General features: G+C 48.9%; 1 protein-coding gene across 36 annotated transcripts in view; it reads left to right on the forward strand.

Annotated features, from left to right (window-relative positions):
* The first annotated feature begins 9,485 nt into the window (after nucleotides 1-9,485).
* LOC309623767 (uncharacterized protein) overlaps nucleotides 9,486-15,834 on the forward strand; it is a 238,852-nt gene continuing 232,503 nt past the window's right edge. For 2 of the 36 annotated variants that reach the window (XR_014241584.1, XR_014241585.1), the window contains exons 1-4: nucleotides 9,702-10,407; nucleotides 12,964-13,093; nucleotides 13,458-13,589; nucleotides 14,435-14,656. Coding sequence is in view for 2 of the 36 variants with exons in the window: in XM_082380955.1 (XP_082237081.1) it covers nucleotides 13,029-13,093; nucleotides 13,458-13,627; nucleotides 14,435-14,656 (457 nt within the window). In the remaining 34 variants the exon portion in view is untranslated. Of the gene's footprint in view, nucleotides 10,408-12,963; nucleotides 13,094-13,457; nucleotides 13,628-14,434; nucleotides 14,657-14,882; nucleotides 15,001-15,715; nucleotides 15,760-15,834 lie in introns of those variants that run through there. The other 34 variants (XR_014241588.1, XR_014241589.1, XR_014241600.1 and 31 more) reach the window with 31 other exon arrangements.

Consider the following 15,834-nt stretch of genomic DNA (forward strand, 5'->3'; position numbering starts at 1 on the left):
GGCCCAAGGGCTGGACCAGGCCTCCGGCTACAGACCCTCGGCTCTGCCACCAGCACCAAGGCTGCCTTGCTTCCCCAGCCCTGTTCTTCCTGCTCTGTCTTCCTAACCTCCCAGGATCGAAGCCCTGACTTCATTCTCCCCACCAGGGCCTTGCTTCTGCATGTTATCCCTGCCAAGGGGGTGATTTGACAGGAACTGATGAAGCCCTTAGCTGGAAACAGCCCTGGGGACTTTCTCTAGTCTGGGAGAGTTTGCATCCTCTCCCTTCTCCAGCCACGTTTTGTCCTCCTCTCCTTCTCTTCTGACTCCCAGCCTAAGCTTTCCACATGCCCTGCAGAGCACCTGGCCATACTCAACCCCTGTGCAGATCTCAGGTGTTTAAGGATTGCAAGGAGGAGGCTGCAGACACACACACACACACACACACACACACACACACACACACACACACACACACACACACACACACACACACACACACTATACGTTCCCAACCTATTTAATTAGGAATCTTCCTCTTAAAGCAAGTAAGGCAGTTTATGTAGGAGCAGAGGCAACACACCTTGGGGTGGTTTTTCCTTGGAGCTGGGGTTTTAACAGGACATGCAGCTGCTGGTGACACTTTCCCCTCCAGAATTAAGAAAGCAGGTGGGGGCTTCCCTGGTGGCGCAGTGGTTGAGAATCTGCCTGCCAATGCAGGGGACACGGGTTCGAGCCCTGGTCTGGGAGGATCCCACATGCCGCGGAGCAACTGGGCCCGTGAACCACAACTGCTGAGCCTGCGCGTCTGGAGCCTGTGCTCCGCAACAAGAGAGGCCGCGATAGTGAGAGGCCCGCGCACCGCGATGAAGAGTGGCCCCCACTTGCCGCAGCTAGAGAAAGCCCTCGCACAGAAACGAAGACCCAACATAGCAATCAATCAATCAATCAATCTTAAAAAAAAAAAAAGAAAGCAGGTGGATTCTTCTTAAGCCGCTGCCCTTTTATATACAGGGCTTACATTACCTTCCCAGAGGAACTTATATTAACAATGCACACACTGGCTACATATTAGAATCACCTGGGGGTGGGAGGTAACTACCCCCAAATACCCAGGTTTCTGGGTATATAGAGTCAACAGGTCTTTGACAAAGGAGCAAATGTAATTCAGCTGAGGAAAGATAGTCTTTTCAATAAATGGTGTTGGGACACCTGGATATACACATGCAAAAAAAAAAAAAAATTTAAAAAAAGAATCTACACACAGACCTTGTACCCTTCACAAAAATTACCTGAAAATGGATCATCGTCCCAAATGTAAAATGCAACACTATAAAAGTCCTAGAAGGCAACACAGGAGAAAAATCTAGGTGATCTTAGGTTCAGTGATGACTTTTAGATACAATACCAAAAGCACAATCCATGAAAGGAAAAAATGATAAGTTGGACTTCATTAAAATGAAAAACTTCTGTTCTGCAAAAGATACTGTTCAGAGAATGAAACAACAAGCCACAGACTGGGAGAGAATGCTTGCAAAACACGTATCTGATAATGGGCTAGTATCCAAAATACACAAAGAACTTTCAAAACTCAGCAATAAGAAACAAGCAACCCAATTTAAAAATGGGCAAATGACCTGAACACACACTTCACCAAAGAAGACTTACGTACTTATGGGAAATAAGAACATGAAAAGATGCTCAACATCCTATGTCACGAGGAAGCTGCAAATTAAAACAACAATGAGATGCATATATACCTACTGGAATGGCCAAAATCCAACACCCTGACAACATCAAATGCTGGCAAGGATGTGGAGCAACAGGAACTCTCATTCATTGCTGGTGGGAATGCAACATGGTGCAGCCACTTTGGAAAACAGTTTGGCAGTTGCGTACAAAATGAGACATACTCTTAGCACACGATCCAGCAGTCATACTCCTTGCAATTCACCCAAATGCGTTCAAGACTTATGTCCACACAAAAACCTGTACACAGATGTTTATAACAGCTTTCTTCATAGTTGCCAAAACTTGGAAGCAACCAAGATGTCCTTCAATAGGTGAATGGGTAAACAAACTGCTCTACAGCCATACAACAGGATATTATTCAACTAGACAAAGAAATGAGCTATCAAGCCATGAAAAGGTGTGGAAGAATCTTAAATGCATATTGCTAAGTGTAAGAAGACAATCTGAAAAGGCTACAGACTGTATGATTCCAAGGATATGACTTTCTGGAAAAGACAAAATTATGAAGACAATAAAAAGATCTATGGTTGCCAGGGGTGAGGGGGCAGGGAATGATGAATAGGTGAAGCACAGGGGATGTTTACAGCAGTGGAACTATTCTGTGTGACACTGGAATGGTGGCTACATGTCATTAATACACTTGTTAAAACCCATGAAATGTACAACACCAGGAGTGAACCCTAATGTAAACTGTGGACTTTAGCTAATAGTAACATGTCAATATTGGCACATCAATTGTAACACATGTACCACACTAGTGCAAGAGGTTACCAATAGCGGAAACTTTTTAAAAAGCAAGGAGGGTCCAGGCATATAGATAACACAGCAAAAGCAAGGTGGGGAGCAGTGCATGCTACACTTTCATTTTATGTGTAAATATATATAATTTCTTGTCGGTTTTAAAATGATCTCTGGAAGTTGCCTCTGAGAGAAGTGAGTGGCTGAGGACAGGGCTTGGATGGAGACTTACTGTACTGTCCTTGTGTACATTTTAAAATCTGTGCCTTACACATGTAATCTCTCTTCAAAAGTAAATAAGATTAAAAAAAAATGAAGACAGAAGAAAACAACAGAGATACCCAGACTGTATCCCAGATTAGTGTAATCGGTATCTCTGGGAGTGAAGTCAAGGCATGAATAGTTTCTAAAGCCCCTCCAGGTATTCAGGAGAGAACCACGGCTTTAGAGGACCGTTTGCAAACATGGGGCTCCCCTGGTTCTTGCACCAAACTCCTCAGCAGGGCCAAACTCTCATGGGTGTGGACAGATAAAGCAGGGTCAGTGCCCAGGTGTCTCTCAACCTTAGCTCACCCCCAGTGTCTAGTTGTCTGGAAACCCATTTCCCCAGGGATACCAGCCAGCGCCCTCTTCCTGGTTTAATTCAAGTTTACCAGATGAGTTTCAAAAGCAATGCACATGCTTTCCTTGCAGCTAGCTATGTTAATTACAGAGAATTGTGAGTCTCTGGGGAGGCAATTGCTCAGAGTTCAGCTCTTGAGTCTGTCCATTTCATCTTTCATTTCCTTTGCTCTCTCCCAAGGGGCTGGGAGCTGTGACCTCCAGGCACTGGCAATGGACGCAGCACAGCATGGCTGGTAAGAGCATCGCTCAGACTGCCTCAGAGTTGCATCCCAGCTGCCGCTCGCCAGCTGGTCTTTAAGGAGCCCAGCTTTCTTCCTGGGGTTAAGCTGGCAGCACCACCATGCTAAATTCAGCAAGAGTTCTAGGGCAGTATGGGCAATAACTGCATTTCCCATAATCTGAGATATTGTATGTGAAAGCTCACTAACAATTGTGTTTTTTAATTAAAAAATAAAAGTAAACTCTTGCCCCGCGGACCAGGCTCCAGGCCAGGTAGTGAGGGTACAAAGAGAAGAAAAACTCCATCCCTCCCCTTCCCTCCCTCTACCTCCTTTCAGTCTATTCCCACGGTGAAAAGCCAACATGGAACCAAAGTTGAGGAAGAGCTGAAGAACTAATTAGGCAGGTTTCAAAGAAAAATTGGGGGAATTATGATGTTTGTTTGCTCCTTTTCTGTTCCCACCCTCAGCTTGTTTACCTTCTGTCCACTCTTCCCTTCCTTCCTCCCCCTGTTTATACAAGTGCTTCCTTATTGGGGCTGACATTCCCCATCTCAAAGATGATGAGAGGAATTGATTGGGAAATCTGTTCTGCATTTTGTGTGCATCCTGTCCAAACTATTGTGTTTGAAAACGCTTGTGCTGTTTAATCTAATTTGCGTTCCCAGGAGCGAGGAGGTTTACTAAAGTCAGGAGGCAAAAACCACATGCAAATCTATTCAGACTGTGCACAGTCGTTGCTGTGACATGCTGTACTCTGGTTATATTTTTGCTCTTATACATCCTTTTGTTTTGTTTTTCCTAGAGTTAGAAATTCTTTTCTTTTACTTTATTTAGTATTGATCAGGATTTGCTCAGAAAAGCAAACCAACGGTTTTGTTTTTTGTTTTTTTCACCATGGCAGTGAAGGCCCAGAATACTAACCACTAGGCCACCAGGGGACTCCCTGAACGGTAACAGTTGTTTTGTTGTTGTTGTTCTACTTTTACTCCTGGATCTCTTTCTCCAGAAGCTTTCTGTTTTTCTGCTCCCTTCTTTGTGCATGGCACTTGACTGTTGTCTTGGGGCTTTTTTTCAGTTTCTCTGATGTCTCACTGGTTTCCTGGATCTGGTCTTCTTTCTTGGTTTACTCCCTGCCTCCCGCTTCCCCTGAGTTTGTTTTATGTATATATGTATGTGTGTGGGTGTGTGTGTGTGTGCGTGTGCGCACATATGCTTTATTCCTGAAACTCCTCTTCTGGTACCTCCTAGGAAATAATGCATGGGAGACAGAACACTTACTCTCATGCCTGAAAATGTCTCAAACTTGGTTGATGGTTACGTGTTTAATTTTGATTGACAATTGAAAATCATATTTTCCCCCAGAACTTCCAAGGCCTTCGAACATCTGGTATTGTTCTTGAGAAATCCAATGACATTCGGATCCTCATTTCATCATATATAACCTTCCTTTCTCCCTCCCTCTCCCTCCTCCTCTGCTTCCTCCTCATTCTTTTCCTTTCTCTCTCTCTCTCCCTTTCCTTCAACTATCATTTTTATCCTGATTGTGAAATCTCATAATTAGGGTTTCCTGCTCTGAGCCTTTTTTTTGTACATTGCATTGGTTATTAAATGGGCCCTGTTAATCTGTCCAGATTGAAATTTTCCTATACTATTTCCTTTATGTCTTTATGTTATTATCTCCCCATCCATTTCCTCCCTGTTTTCGTTTTATGGAACTTCTTCTACTAGTTAAGCATTGGACGCCCTGAACTGCTCATTGAATTCTCCTATCAGCTTATCTATAGCTCATTTGTTTGTTTCTTCTCTTCCTGTTGCTTTTTAAAAGTACTTTCTGGGATATTTACTTGATTTAACTGAATCTTCCACTAATTTTTTAACAGTTTAACATTCATTATTTTAATGTTGTTTCTTAAAGAGCTTTCTTATTCTCTAATTGCCCCATCTTGGTATTAGAGCATTCTGTTCTTGTTTCATGAGAATAGTATCGGTCTGTGTCTCTAAAGATACTGATGGTCTTTGGAAATTTTCTTCTGTTCTCCATATTTTGTCTATTTCCTGATTTTAAAAAAATCTTTTTTTGTTTTCTTTTGATCTTTATGTTGAATGCTTTCTTTAAAAACCTATTGATACTTTGCTGTCTGTCAATGTTTCAGAATAGAGGACTTGAGCCGATGTGAAGCTCTCTGACTGTGATGGGGCAATGCCTCCCAGGCTGTGCTATTAGGGGATGGGGGTGGTCATGGGCTTTTTCATGGGGAGACTCTCCATTTACTCTGGGCTATCTGCTTGTTAACAGAGAATTCTGTTTCTTGAGAGAATATTGTCTGACCTCCTGCCTTGGGATATATATCTATCTGGTTGTTGGCATTTGGAGTCTGCGACTGGAAGGGGGTGATGGGGAGTGAGGAGGGGTGAAGGTTTCTTTGCTCTGTAGACAGACATCATTCATTTTCTTTCCTTAGCCTCATAGCTCAGCCACGCCTGCCAATGTGCCTCAAGTGCCTTTTTCTGAAGTCCATCCTGCAGGGTGGGAGGGTGCTACAGACTGAACGTTTGTGTCCCCACCAGACTCATAGGCTGAAGCCCGATGCCAGTGTGATGGTATTTGGAGGTGGGGCCTTTGGGAGTTGATTAGTATTAGATGAGGCGATGAGGGTGGACCCGCATGATGGGAGTGACCTTATAAGATCAGAGAGCCTCCGTCCCTCCTGGCATGTGAGGATAGAGCAAGAAGGTAGCCATCTGCAACAGGACCATGAATTGGCCACACCTTGATCTTGGGCTTCCCAGCCTCCAGAACTGAGAGAGAAATGTTTGCCATTGAAGCGCCCAGTCTAGGGTATTTTGTGATAGCAGCCTGAGCTGACTAGGAAAAGGAGTTGTTCTTTGCCTGTGCAGGGTACGAGGAGGGGACCTGGGGGCTTGATTATTCTGTAGAAAGTGTCCAGACAGTTCTGTTTTCAGCCTCTGCCCTTGCCTATCTTCCCCAGAACGGAACGCCTCCACCCTGGGACTGCGGGTCCTTCATCGGCCCCGCACGCTAATGGTCCACCCTCTCCCCACCCTCTGACTTCCAGAATCGTGTTGATGCTGTGGCTTCCCCTCCTCTCCCTGTCTTTGGGGAGCGACCCTTTTGTTATTCCTTTACGTAACATTTCTGGTATTTCAGGCGGGAGCAGATATAAGTGTTTATGCTCATTCCCCATATTTACCTGAAGGTTCTCCTCTTTTGCTGGGCTGGTTGCACCGGCCTTTGGTGGCTACTGCATTGTCCACACCTCAGGCTGCCCTCCTGGAGACTGTGCGCAGGGATGTAGGGATGCAGGGCTACTAGCTGTGGCAGGAACGAGGCGACGTTTAAGCATGGGCCCTGGTCTGAGCTACAGCTGTTGAGCATTTGCTCTAACGCGTATTAGCTGTGTGTCCTTGGACAAGTCACAACCTCTCTGTGTTTCACCTGTGAAATGGGGGTTATAACAACACTTACCTGAAAGGTCAGCTAGATAGTGCCTGCAAAACACTTTGCTGCTTCCAGCACAGAGTAAGGGCTCAATAAATTGGAGCAATCGTTATTATTATTAATATAATTAACATACTATCGTATTTCTCAGAGATAAGAACATCTCTGTATTATCATCATTACATCTGAGATTAGACCAGATAAAAACAAGACCCAATTATAATAATTTCTACCATGGGTCTTCTACCAAGACCCATGGTAGAAATTAGAGAAAAGTCCAAATGATTTCCACCAAGTTATGTATTAAATCGTTTATTTATAATTATATTATTATTTATCATTTCATTATGTTATTTTATTCTTTGCTATTTATTTATGTATCTAGTTATTTATGAAGCACCTGCTACATAGCTGGTGCTATATACCGTAAGCCCCATGGGAACCAGGCCACAGAAGTGTGAAAGTGCAGACTCTGTCTTTAGTGAGCTTACATTTCAGCCAGAGAGAATAGTTAAAGAACAGCTAAATACTGAGTCATTAATTACTGGCTGAAGTGAAACAGGGATGAGCAAGGAGATGGTATGGGGATTAGATGAGGGGAAACGTGGCTTGGGGGAAGATGTGGAATTGGTCTGGGCTTGGAGGATGAGGCAGGGCCAGATGCACCAAAGGAAGGACAGGGTCAGAAGCAATAGGAACCCCTTTCCCCACCCAGAGAGGGAGGGGAAGCTTTGTGTTTGCAGATCACAGTGAGAAGTGGGGGGGGGGGGCAGGGGCCGCAGAGGTGGGGTGTAAGGTTGGACGTTGAGGTGTAATCAGATTGTGAGCGGCTTAGAAAGAGGGGCGGAGGGGCTGACAGTTAACGTGGCAGACACTGGCTCTCTGGGCAGGAGGATGGCGGGGCGGATGGTGCAGCAGGTCCCTGGGGCTTTACTCCGGTCCCCATCTCACCCTCAGCAGAAGGAGAACTCAGAGGGAAAGTTTCCAAACTCGCCTGAGAAGCTGAGTGATGGGATGAATGAAAAATTGATGTGGGTCATAAATGTTGTAGGAGAGAATGCACCAGATTCCCTTAAGGGTAAAGTTCAGGGAGAAACCTACTGCTGCGGAGGGAAGGGGTTCCGTGGGGGAGAGAGGGGGAGGGAGGGGGATGCCCATCGGGGGTCCCGCGGTGCCACTCCCAGTATCCGGGGCCCCCGGGTCCTTGGAGAAGCTGCTGCTGCTCAGCGATGCTCCTGATGGGACAGAACGGCCAGTGTCCATTTGGTGAAGGGCATGGGGGCAGAGATGCTCCGTCTCCCTCAGCCTCAAGGCTGCTGCCCTGGATTCCTTTCAGCTTCCTCAAGGGGCGATGCAGATGTGACCCCAGAGAAGCTGAGGTCTCTGCTGAGCTCGCTGATGCTGGCTGACACTGGATAGCCCTCCTTTTCCACCAGCCCCACAAGCTCTTCCTCACAAGGCTCTCCATGGGGTCTGGGCGGAGTCCACAAGTCTCTGTGACCCTAGGTGGTCCCCTAGAGGTCAGAGTTCCGGGGCTCTGAGTCATTTTCCTGGTTGCCTCTTTGCTCCACATGCACCTCGGAGCACTGGTGCAAAGATCTTGGTGATGAGTCTTTGCATCCAAATACCTGCTGGTGAACTTTCTTCCGAGAAGGAGCACAGACAGTGAAAGGAGGGAGGCGGAGCCTTAATGCTGGCTCAGGGGGTCAGCCCCCCTGCCCGCATCCCCAGTGGCTTCTCATCACCTGTCTCTGGCGGTTTATTTCAGGAACACTTGAGATGGGCGTGTAGTGGGAGGGGAATAGTTACAAGCAACCAAGGCAGGGGTGGGGAGCGAGAACAGTCTTGCTGGGTGGTGGGCTGATAAACGTTCACCAGCTCTTGGGGGTTGGGGTAAGGGAGGCACCTTGACTGGCAACGTCTGCTGATTTCTGTGTGTTAACACTCTCACTGTGAGCCAGGTCATGTCACCAACAGGATGCCAGGCGGCTAACACAGTTCCCCAAGATGTAGCAATAGACTCACCCAAGCTGGTAGGCACATGCCTGGCCCCACTGTCTTTGGAGGCTTAGAAACCTGAGTTGCCATCGTGCTGTCTACCATCAGCCACAGCGAGACTGGGTATCTTGCCTCCCTGTCCCTCAGGTGGCCAAGAGTTTGCCTTTCTCTGGACCCACAGTAGGTTATCATGGTAGAAATTAGAAACCGGAAAGCCAGGGGAGCTTTGGAGAGTCCCTCTGGGCTCACTGACTGCTGATGGCATCGGAATCAGATGCAGGAAGGAGGGAGGGGCTGGTAGGAACCCCTGCAGTTGCCCCAGAGACTGAGGGATGGGCTGGCTGGCAACTGGTCCAGCTCTCCCTGCCTACCAGGGGTGTAGTTGGCAGTGCCTCCCACTGGCTGAAAGGTTTCTGATACCCCTGCCAGCCCTCTGAGTCTGTGTTGATGACAGCTGCCACCTACCCGGCTCCATTACGGGTCAAGCACTGTGCTGGCTGCCATGTAGACCTCGTCTCGGTCAGTCTCACAGCCGCCCTAGGAGGTCAGCGTGATCTTGATCCCACTTTACACGCAGAAACCGAGGCTTGGATTAAATAACGTGCCCACGGTGCTACACTTGGTAAGTAGCAGAGCTGGTTCTGTTTGACGAGAGCTGGGGGGAGTCAGCGCTGGGGGGGAGGGGCGGGGGAGGGGGAGCGGGAAGCCGGACTGGGGCCAGCTGCCCTGTCCCTCCCGGCCCCATCCTGTGGCAGCCAGGTGGGCGGCGGCATCTGTTGGCAGCTCTGGGTCAGGGGCGTCCACTGGCTCCCCCGGCAGGTCTTGGTGGGAGGGCGAGTCAGGCACTCTGTTCCCAGGAGGGGATGGCGGATCTTGGGCTTAATGATGGGCCTGCAGTACTGGCAAAGCGGGGATCACTCTGCTTGCTGGGAAATGTCCTAAGGAACCCAGCTGAGCTGCAGTTACGGAGGTAGATTTCCTGCTCTTTTCCACATCTCATGATTAATCCAGAAGCCTGAGCAGCGCGTGTGATGAGGCTCAGCAAAGTGGCTGTGGGCATCTCCAGCCTCCTTTGCAAGCCCCGCTTTTCCTCTGGAGTAGGTGCCCTGGAATCTGGGCCAGCCGTACACATTTCAGCAACTCGATTACAAGAGACAGAAGAGGCCGGGTGTGTGGCACCAATAAAACCGCACACACCCTGTACTTCTCTCTGCCTGTTGCTGGTTTGTGCATTTCCCCACCACACCTCCCGAGAGCAGTTTGTTTCCCGGAAGCAGCAGAAGAGAGGTCGGGAGAAGGAGATGCCTTATTGTTGTGAATGTGATGGACGTGGTGGCACCACAGGGGACTGGACACCAAGGCAAAGACTCCAGTGTCTGATGAACTTACTGGTTGAACTTACCGCTTACTGGTCTTTGGCAGGTAATCAGCTTCTAAGAGTCTCTGTTTCTTCATCTGTAAAATTGGATCACGGTACCTGCACTCATTGATTTAACAAATAATATAAACATATAAATCCATACTCTGGCGTATTCTAGGTGCTGGAAATCAAGCAGTAAACAGAACAGTCTCTCCTCTTCGGATGTTAATAGTCTAACATGGGAAGATGGAAAACGGCAATGACATCTGTGTCAGGTGGTTATGATACTTAGAAGAAAAATAAAGCCGGGCTGAGGGGTAGGGGAGACAGTGTATGCATGTGGGGATGACTTTTCTTAAAGGACAGTCAAGGAAGGCATCTTTGATAAGATGATACTTCAACAGAACCTGGAAGAAAATGAGGTGCCATATAGATGTCCAGGTACGGCAAAGAGCTAGTTCAAAGGTGCTGGAGTGGGAGAGTGCTTGGCAAATTCAAGGAGCATGAAGAAGCTCTGTGTGGCTGGAGGGGTGGGAAAGTGGGGGTCAAGGAGAAGAGGGCAGAGAGGGTGTGTGTGTGTGTGTGTGCACGCACGCAGGGGCTGGTTGGATCATACAGCCTGGCAGGGTTACTCTAAGTGAGATGGGAAACAACTGGTGGCCTTGAGCAGAGAAATGACCTGATGTATATTTTAGAAAGACCACTCTGGTTGTTCAGTGGAAAGTAGCTTTTAAGACTGTAAGCTCGGTGCTCTGTGACCACCTAGAAGGGTGGGATGGGGGGGAGGAGGGAGGTCCAAGAGGGAGGGGATATATATATACCTATAGCTGATTCACTTCATTGTACAGCAGAAATTAACACAACATTGTAAAGCAATTATACTCCAATAAAGAAAACAACAACACTGTAAGTGGAGAAGCCAAAAGACCAGGTCGGAGGTGACTGCATCTCCAGGTGAGAGAGGAAGAGAGCTTGGATTTCAGCAGTGGTCGTGGTGATAAGTGACCGTCAGAATCTGGAATATTCTGTAGGTAGAACCTGTAGGATGAGCTAGTATGAGGGGTGGGTTGGGTGAATAGTGAGACACAAAGAGACACCTCGAGATTTTGTCCTGAGATTGGGATTGACACGTACACACTACTGTGTATAAAATAGGTAACTAATAAGGACCTACTGTATAGCACAGGGAACTCTACTCAATACTCTATAATGGCCTGTACGGGAAAAGAGTCTAAGAAAGAGCAGATATACGTATCTGTATAACTGATTCACTTTGCTGTAAGCCTGCAACTAACACAACATTGTAAATCAACTCTACTCCAATAAAAATTTAAGAAAAAAGAAACAACACTTTTGCAATAAAAAAAAAGATTTTGTCCTGAACGATGGGTAAACTGGAGTTGTCACATATTGAAACGGAGAACTGGGTGAAAGGAGAACCCTTTGGTTGTGGGGTGCAGGAACCAAGAATTTGGCTTCAGGCGCATTAAGCAGCAGTAGTCTGTTGGATACCCAAGTGGAGGTGATGGGTAGACAGAGGCGTGTGAGCATCTGGGGCCCCGGGAGAGGCCGGGGCTGGGATACGATCATCAGTGCGTAGTTCATTAACAATCTTGGGGCTGCATGAGATCATCAAGGGAGTGAGTGAGGATGGAGAAGAGGAGTGGGTGGGACATTCCAAGGTTTAAAAGTCAGAAAAATGAGACAGAACCAGCATGAGAATCAAGAGAGCCTGCTTAAGACGGGACAGAGTACAGAGTGGGTGCTCAGTAAATCACAGCCACTGCCATCACCATGACCATCGGTATTTTCATGGTTAGAGTACGGAGAAGTGAAGTTTGAAACCAAAATAGCAAGAGTTCAGGAGGACGCACTTCATGTACTTTTTCCTCTTTTCCTTCCCTTTCCTCTGGTTGTGCATCAACCGTGGTCTCAGACTTCCAGCTACTTACTAGAAATAAAACAAAACCATACAAAACTTCTGGGCACCTTACAAGCCCACAACTCAGTTCAAGATATTCAAGAAGAGCTGTGGTCTTTGGGTTGTTGGTAGGGTGAGTAATCACTGAACAGAGTCTGGGAACTGGATGTGACTTTCTCCTCTTACCAACTCACTATATGACCTCAGGCAAGTCCGTCCCTGCCTCAGTCCTGGAGGAGGATAGAGACTTCCATTCAGGGGAGAATACTGATTAGCTCACCAAGTTTCCTACTTGGATGGCATCTCTGCCATTTGCTTTTCTCCTCTCCAAAGCATATAGATCCTATCCTCAATTATTAAAGCAAGATAACAGTGCTTTTGATTTCCCTCTGAGAGTCTAACCTCGAATTGTGGGCTGTTTAGTACTTACAAAGTCTGGGAGAGGAGTGCCCTTTAGGAGTGACCATCCAAGGTCCCCCGCCCCATCCACCCCTGTAGGCAGTCTGAGGCAGATGCCTCTCACTGGTCTACCAGAAGGCCAATGACTTGAACCATATTAGTTTATTTCCTTGTATAATTATCTTCACTGAATTGCATTTTAGGAATCATGCCCTTGGCTTTCATTAAACATCCTTGAAACAGTCACGCAAAGTTCACTGCTGCATTTGCACGAGAACTACTGTTGCAGACACGACCTATACGCTTCTGGAAAAGACTTCCTGAGTGCTTTTGTGAAGCACAAGTCTGCGGGATATTAATAAAAATTTCATTATGGGAAAAGTTGAGTGAGTTTGGAAAAAAACCCAGGTGTCTTTCTTAAAGGTTATCTAAGAGGCTTTACTAACAAAAAGTACAGTGGGTCCTTAGAAAGAGGATAAACTGCGAGATTTCCCATTTTGTCGACCCTTAGAATCCTGTTTTGGTGGTGCAGCTCTTGGGATCAGTGCTCTGAGCACCCAGCAGAAGAGGCTCTGAATGCTTCGGGCTCAGTTAGTCAAGCACCGTGAGCTGCAACAGGGAACATACAGACAGGAGGCCAGGTAAGCAAGTGACAGGGGAGCCTGCAGGGGGATGAGCAGCGAATGGGCAGCTGGCTCTTCCGTGCACAGCGATCCTGGGTGCCTGGGGTCCCAAGAGGCTTTGCAACGTCCTGGCTGCATCAGATATTAACTTTGCTATTCATGGAGTTAGGGGTCCTAGCCTCAAATATATCCCTCAGTGACCCTCCTGTACAACAACACACAGAGTTAAAAGATTTTAAAAAATAATCCATTGTTAGGAAAAGGACACAGAGACGTGTGCTGTGTTTACAGTTTCATGGGCGAGATGGGGAGGAATGCCACTCGCTCCGACAGCTCACTACCTAGGAAGACCACTGAGAGTCTCTCCCCTCCTCTCCCGCAGCTGGAGTCTCTCTCTTTCACTTCCTGACGTGTACACCCCGTCAACCCTCAAATTTCAGCCTCCGAAGCTCCGAGAAAGCCCCTTGGGGAATACTCTGCTCCTCCCTTTCACTGGGCAGAGCGACCAGCACAGGTGTGTGTGCAGACTGCCTGCCCTCCTATCCATGCAAGGTGCATTATTTAGAGGCTAATGATTTCATTGTAAAGTGGGAAGTGAAATATGTTTCGCTAAAGCTTCCAAAGCGAGGGAGGAAGGAGGGAGGAAGAGGGTAGGTCAATGGGTAAATATGATTGCCTGATGGTCTGGGTCCAGCCATCTTCCTAAGGCTGTATCTTTAACTGGGAGGTACAGCAAGATGATCGATAGCACAAGCAACCTTAGGAGAACCACACCGGCCAGCCCGGATCAGCAGAGTCTGTGTGGTGAGATTTAAGGGGGTGCTTAGTTGGCCCTCCAGCTGTAAGTGTTTGCCAGATGACTTGTAACTTCACCACTGGAGCCAAATTCCTTTGACTCTTAGGGCTCTTTCTGCATTCAAGAGCCCTTGGAAATGAGAAATCCCTGAAATGGGTTGTCGCCTGCTGTCAGCTAACCCTGACGCTCAGGAGTAGAGTTGGGAGTAACGGGACGCCGTGTACCCGGGGTCCTTCCTGGGCGTGTGTAACTCTGAGGCTAAGACAGTGAGACTGGCAGTTTAAGAAGCACCTCCAGGACCATGTCGCCTACTGGCAGGCGGAGTAAGGACCCTGCAAGGTGGACAGACATACCTCTTCTCTTATCATTTGAGGGTTTGAGAGAAGAGGCACCGGGAGTTTAGCCTGAGCCCTTCCCACAGGTCTAGAGGTGGGAAGAGAGAGGGATGGGCTTTGACCCTGGGCGGCTCCTCCCTCCAGGCCAAGACCCTGGAGGAGGTTGAGTTTGTATCTTCAGAGGGGATGGGGTGCCCAGGCAGGTGACTGAAGACTTTATCTCCGAAGGACCCAGCATTAGAGAGCTGAACAGCCCCAGACCCCGCGGGCCGGGAGAGCTTCTGGGCATCCTTCCGTGGGGTCCCATCACCTCCCTGCTGGAGGCAGACTGGGTACCAGGACCCTGCGGTGAAGCCGACTGGGGAGCAGCTTCCTCCAGCCTCTCCAAGCACAGACGTCAGCGGCGAGGCTCAGACTTGGTGGCTGTGCTCTGTCTCTGCACAGGCTTGTGTACGCGCAGCGGGGGACCCACGCAGGGGACGGGGTGGGGAAGCACACAGGAGGCAAGTGCAGAGTGGCGGCAAGTGGCGGTGGTGATGCTGGGGCAGTGCGAGCAGGACAGCGGCTCTCCTGGAGGCTCCACCCCTCGGCGGGCTGGCGTGGGACCTGGGAACGGACAGTGCACGTGGAGGGGCAGCTACTCAGGGCTGCCCTGCCGGGGGGGGGGGGGGCGGGCGGTGCTGTCAGGCGGGGGCTGCCTTCAGGGTGGAGTTGTAGCAGAGAAGTGGGGTCACCCCTCTTGGAAGCTTTGAGAATGCGTATGAGGAGGGAGCTGCGAACGGAATCCGGAAAAGGTAAGGAGTGCCAGCTTGGTGGAGTTGGGTGCTGGCAGGACTGGCCTTGGAGTCGTGGGAGCGTTCCCAGGAACATCCAGGGGATCGCCACCGGGGCCCCAGTGGTCCCACAGGCCTCCTGAGGCTGGCTGTGCTGTGCTGAAGCCCACATCAAGGGCCCTGGGGATGGCAGCAGAGGCCAGCATGGTTGAGGGTCCCCCGCACCCACCTCATCTCTGCAGGGACCACAGAACTGCACGCACCGTGGGTGTTCTTCACCTGCTCACAAAAGAGCCGGGTCATTGCATGCAGCAGGAAAGGCTTGACGGGGGGTGACGGGAGGAAGGGCAGGAGCAGAGATTTTCCATCTTGATGGTTTTGTTCAAGGCCAGCCCAGAAGCAGCTGACGTTGGCTTCATTTATCCAAAGGGCACGGCGAGTGACCCTCTACAACCCAGGGATCCTGAAATATTTAGAAGCTCTAATGTTTGGGTGGGAAGAGAACCTCTTTTGGATGAGAAGCTCAATTATTGAGGAAGGGAGAGCTCCCGTTGTCTGGGGCGTGGGGGGGGCACCTTCCTGCTGCGTTGGCGGGGTGCCGGGCGCGGGGCACCCTGCCTGGGACACTTGCCCTGCTCTGTGGGTGAGGCCTCTCCCACAGTGCTGGGCTCTGGGGGACTTTTCTCGTGGCCAAACTCTTCGGGAAAGTGACACAACGGCCTATTTCTTCCAACAGCACCTCTGATTCAGCCTAGGGTATGGTTCGAGGTTGCATCTCTTGTAAAGCCCCCTTCAGCTGCTGTCAAGGGCTGGCACCGGAGTTCTTGAATTTAGGCTGATGTGGGTCCTGCTAGA

Source organism: Balaenoptera borealis, assembly GCF_965194805.1.
Source record: "Balaenoptera borealis genome assembly, chromosome: 2".
Lineage (NCBI taxonomy): Eukaryota > Metazoa > Chordata > Mammalia > Artiodactyla > Balaenopteridae > Balaenoptera > Balaenoptera borealis.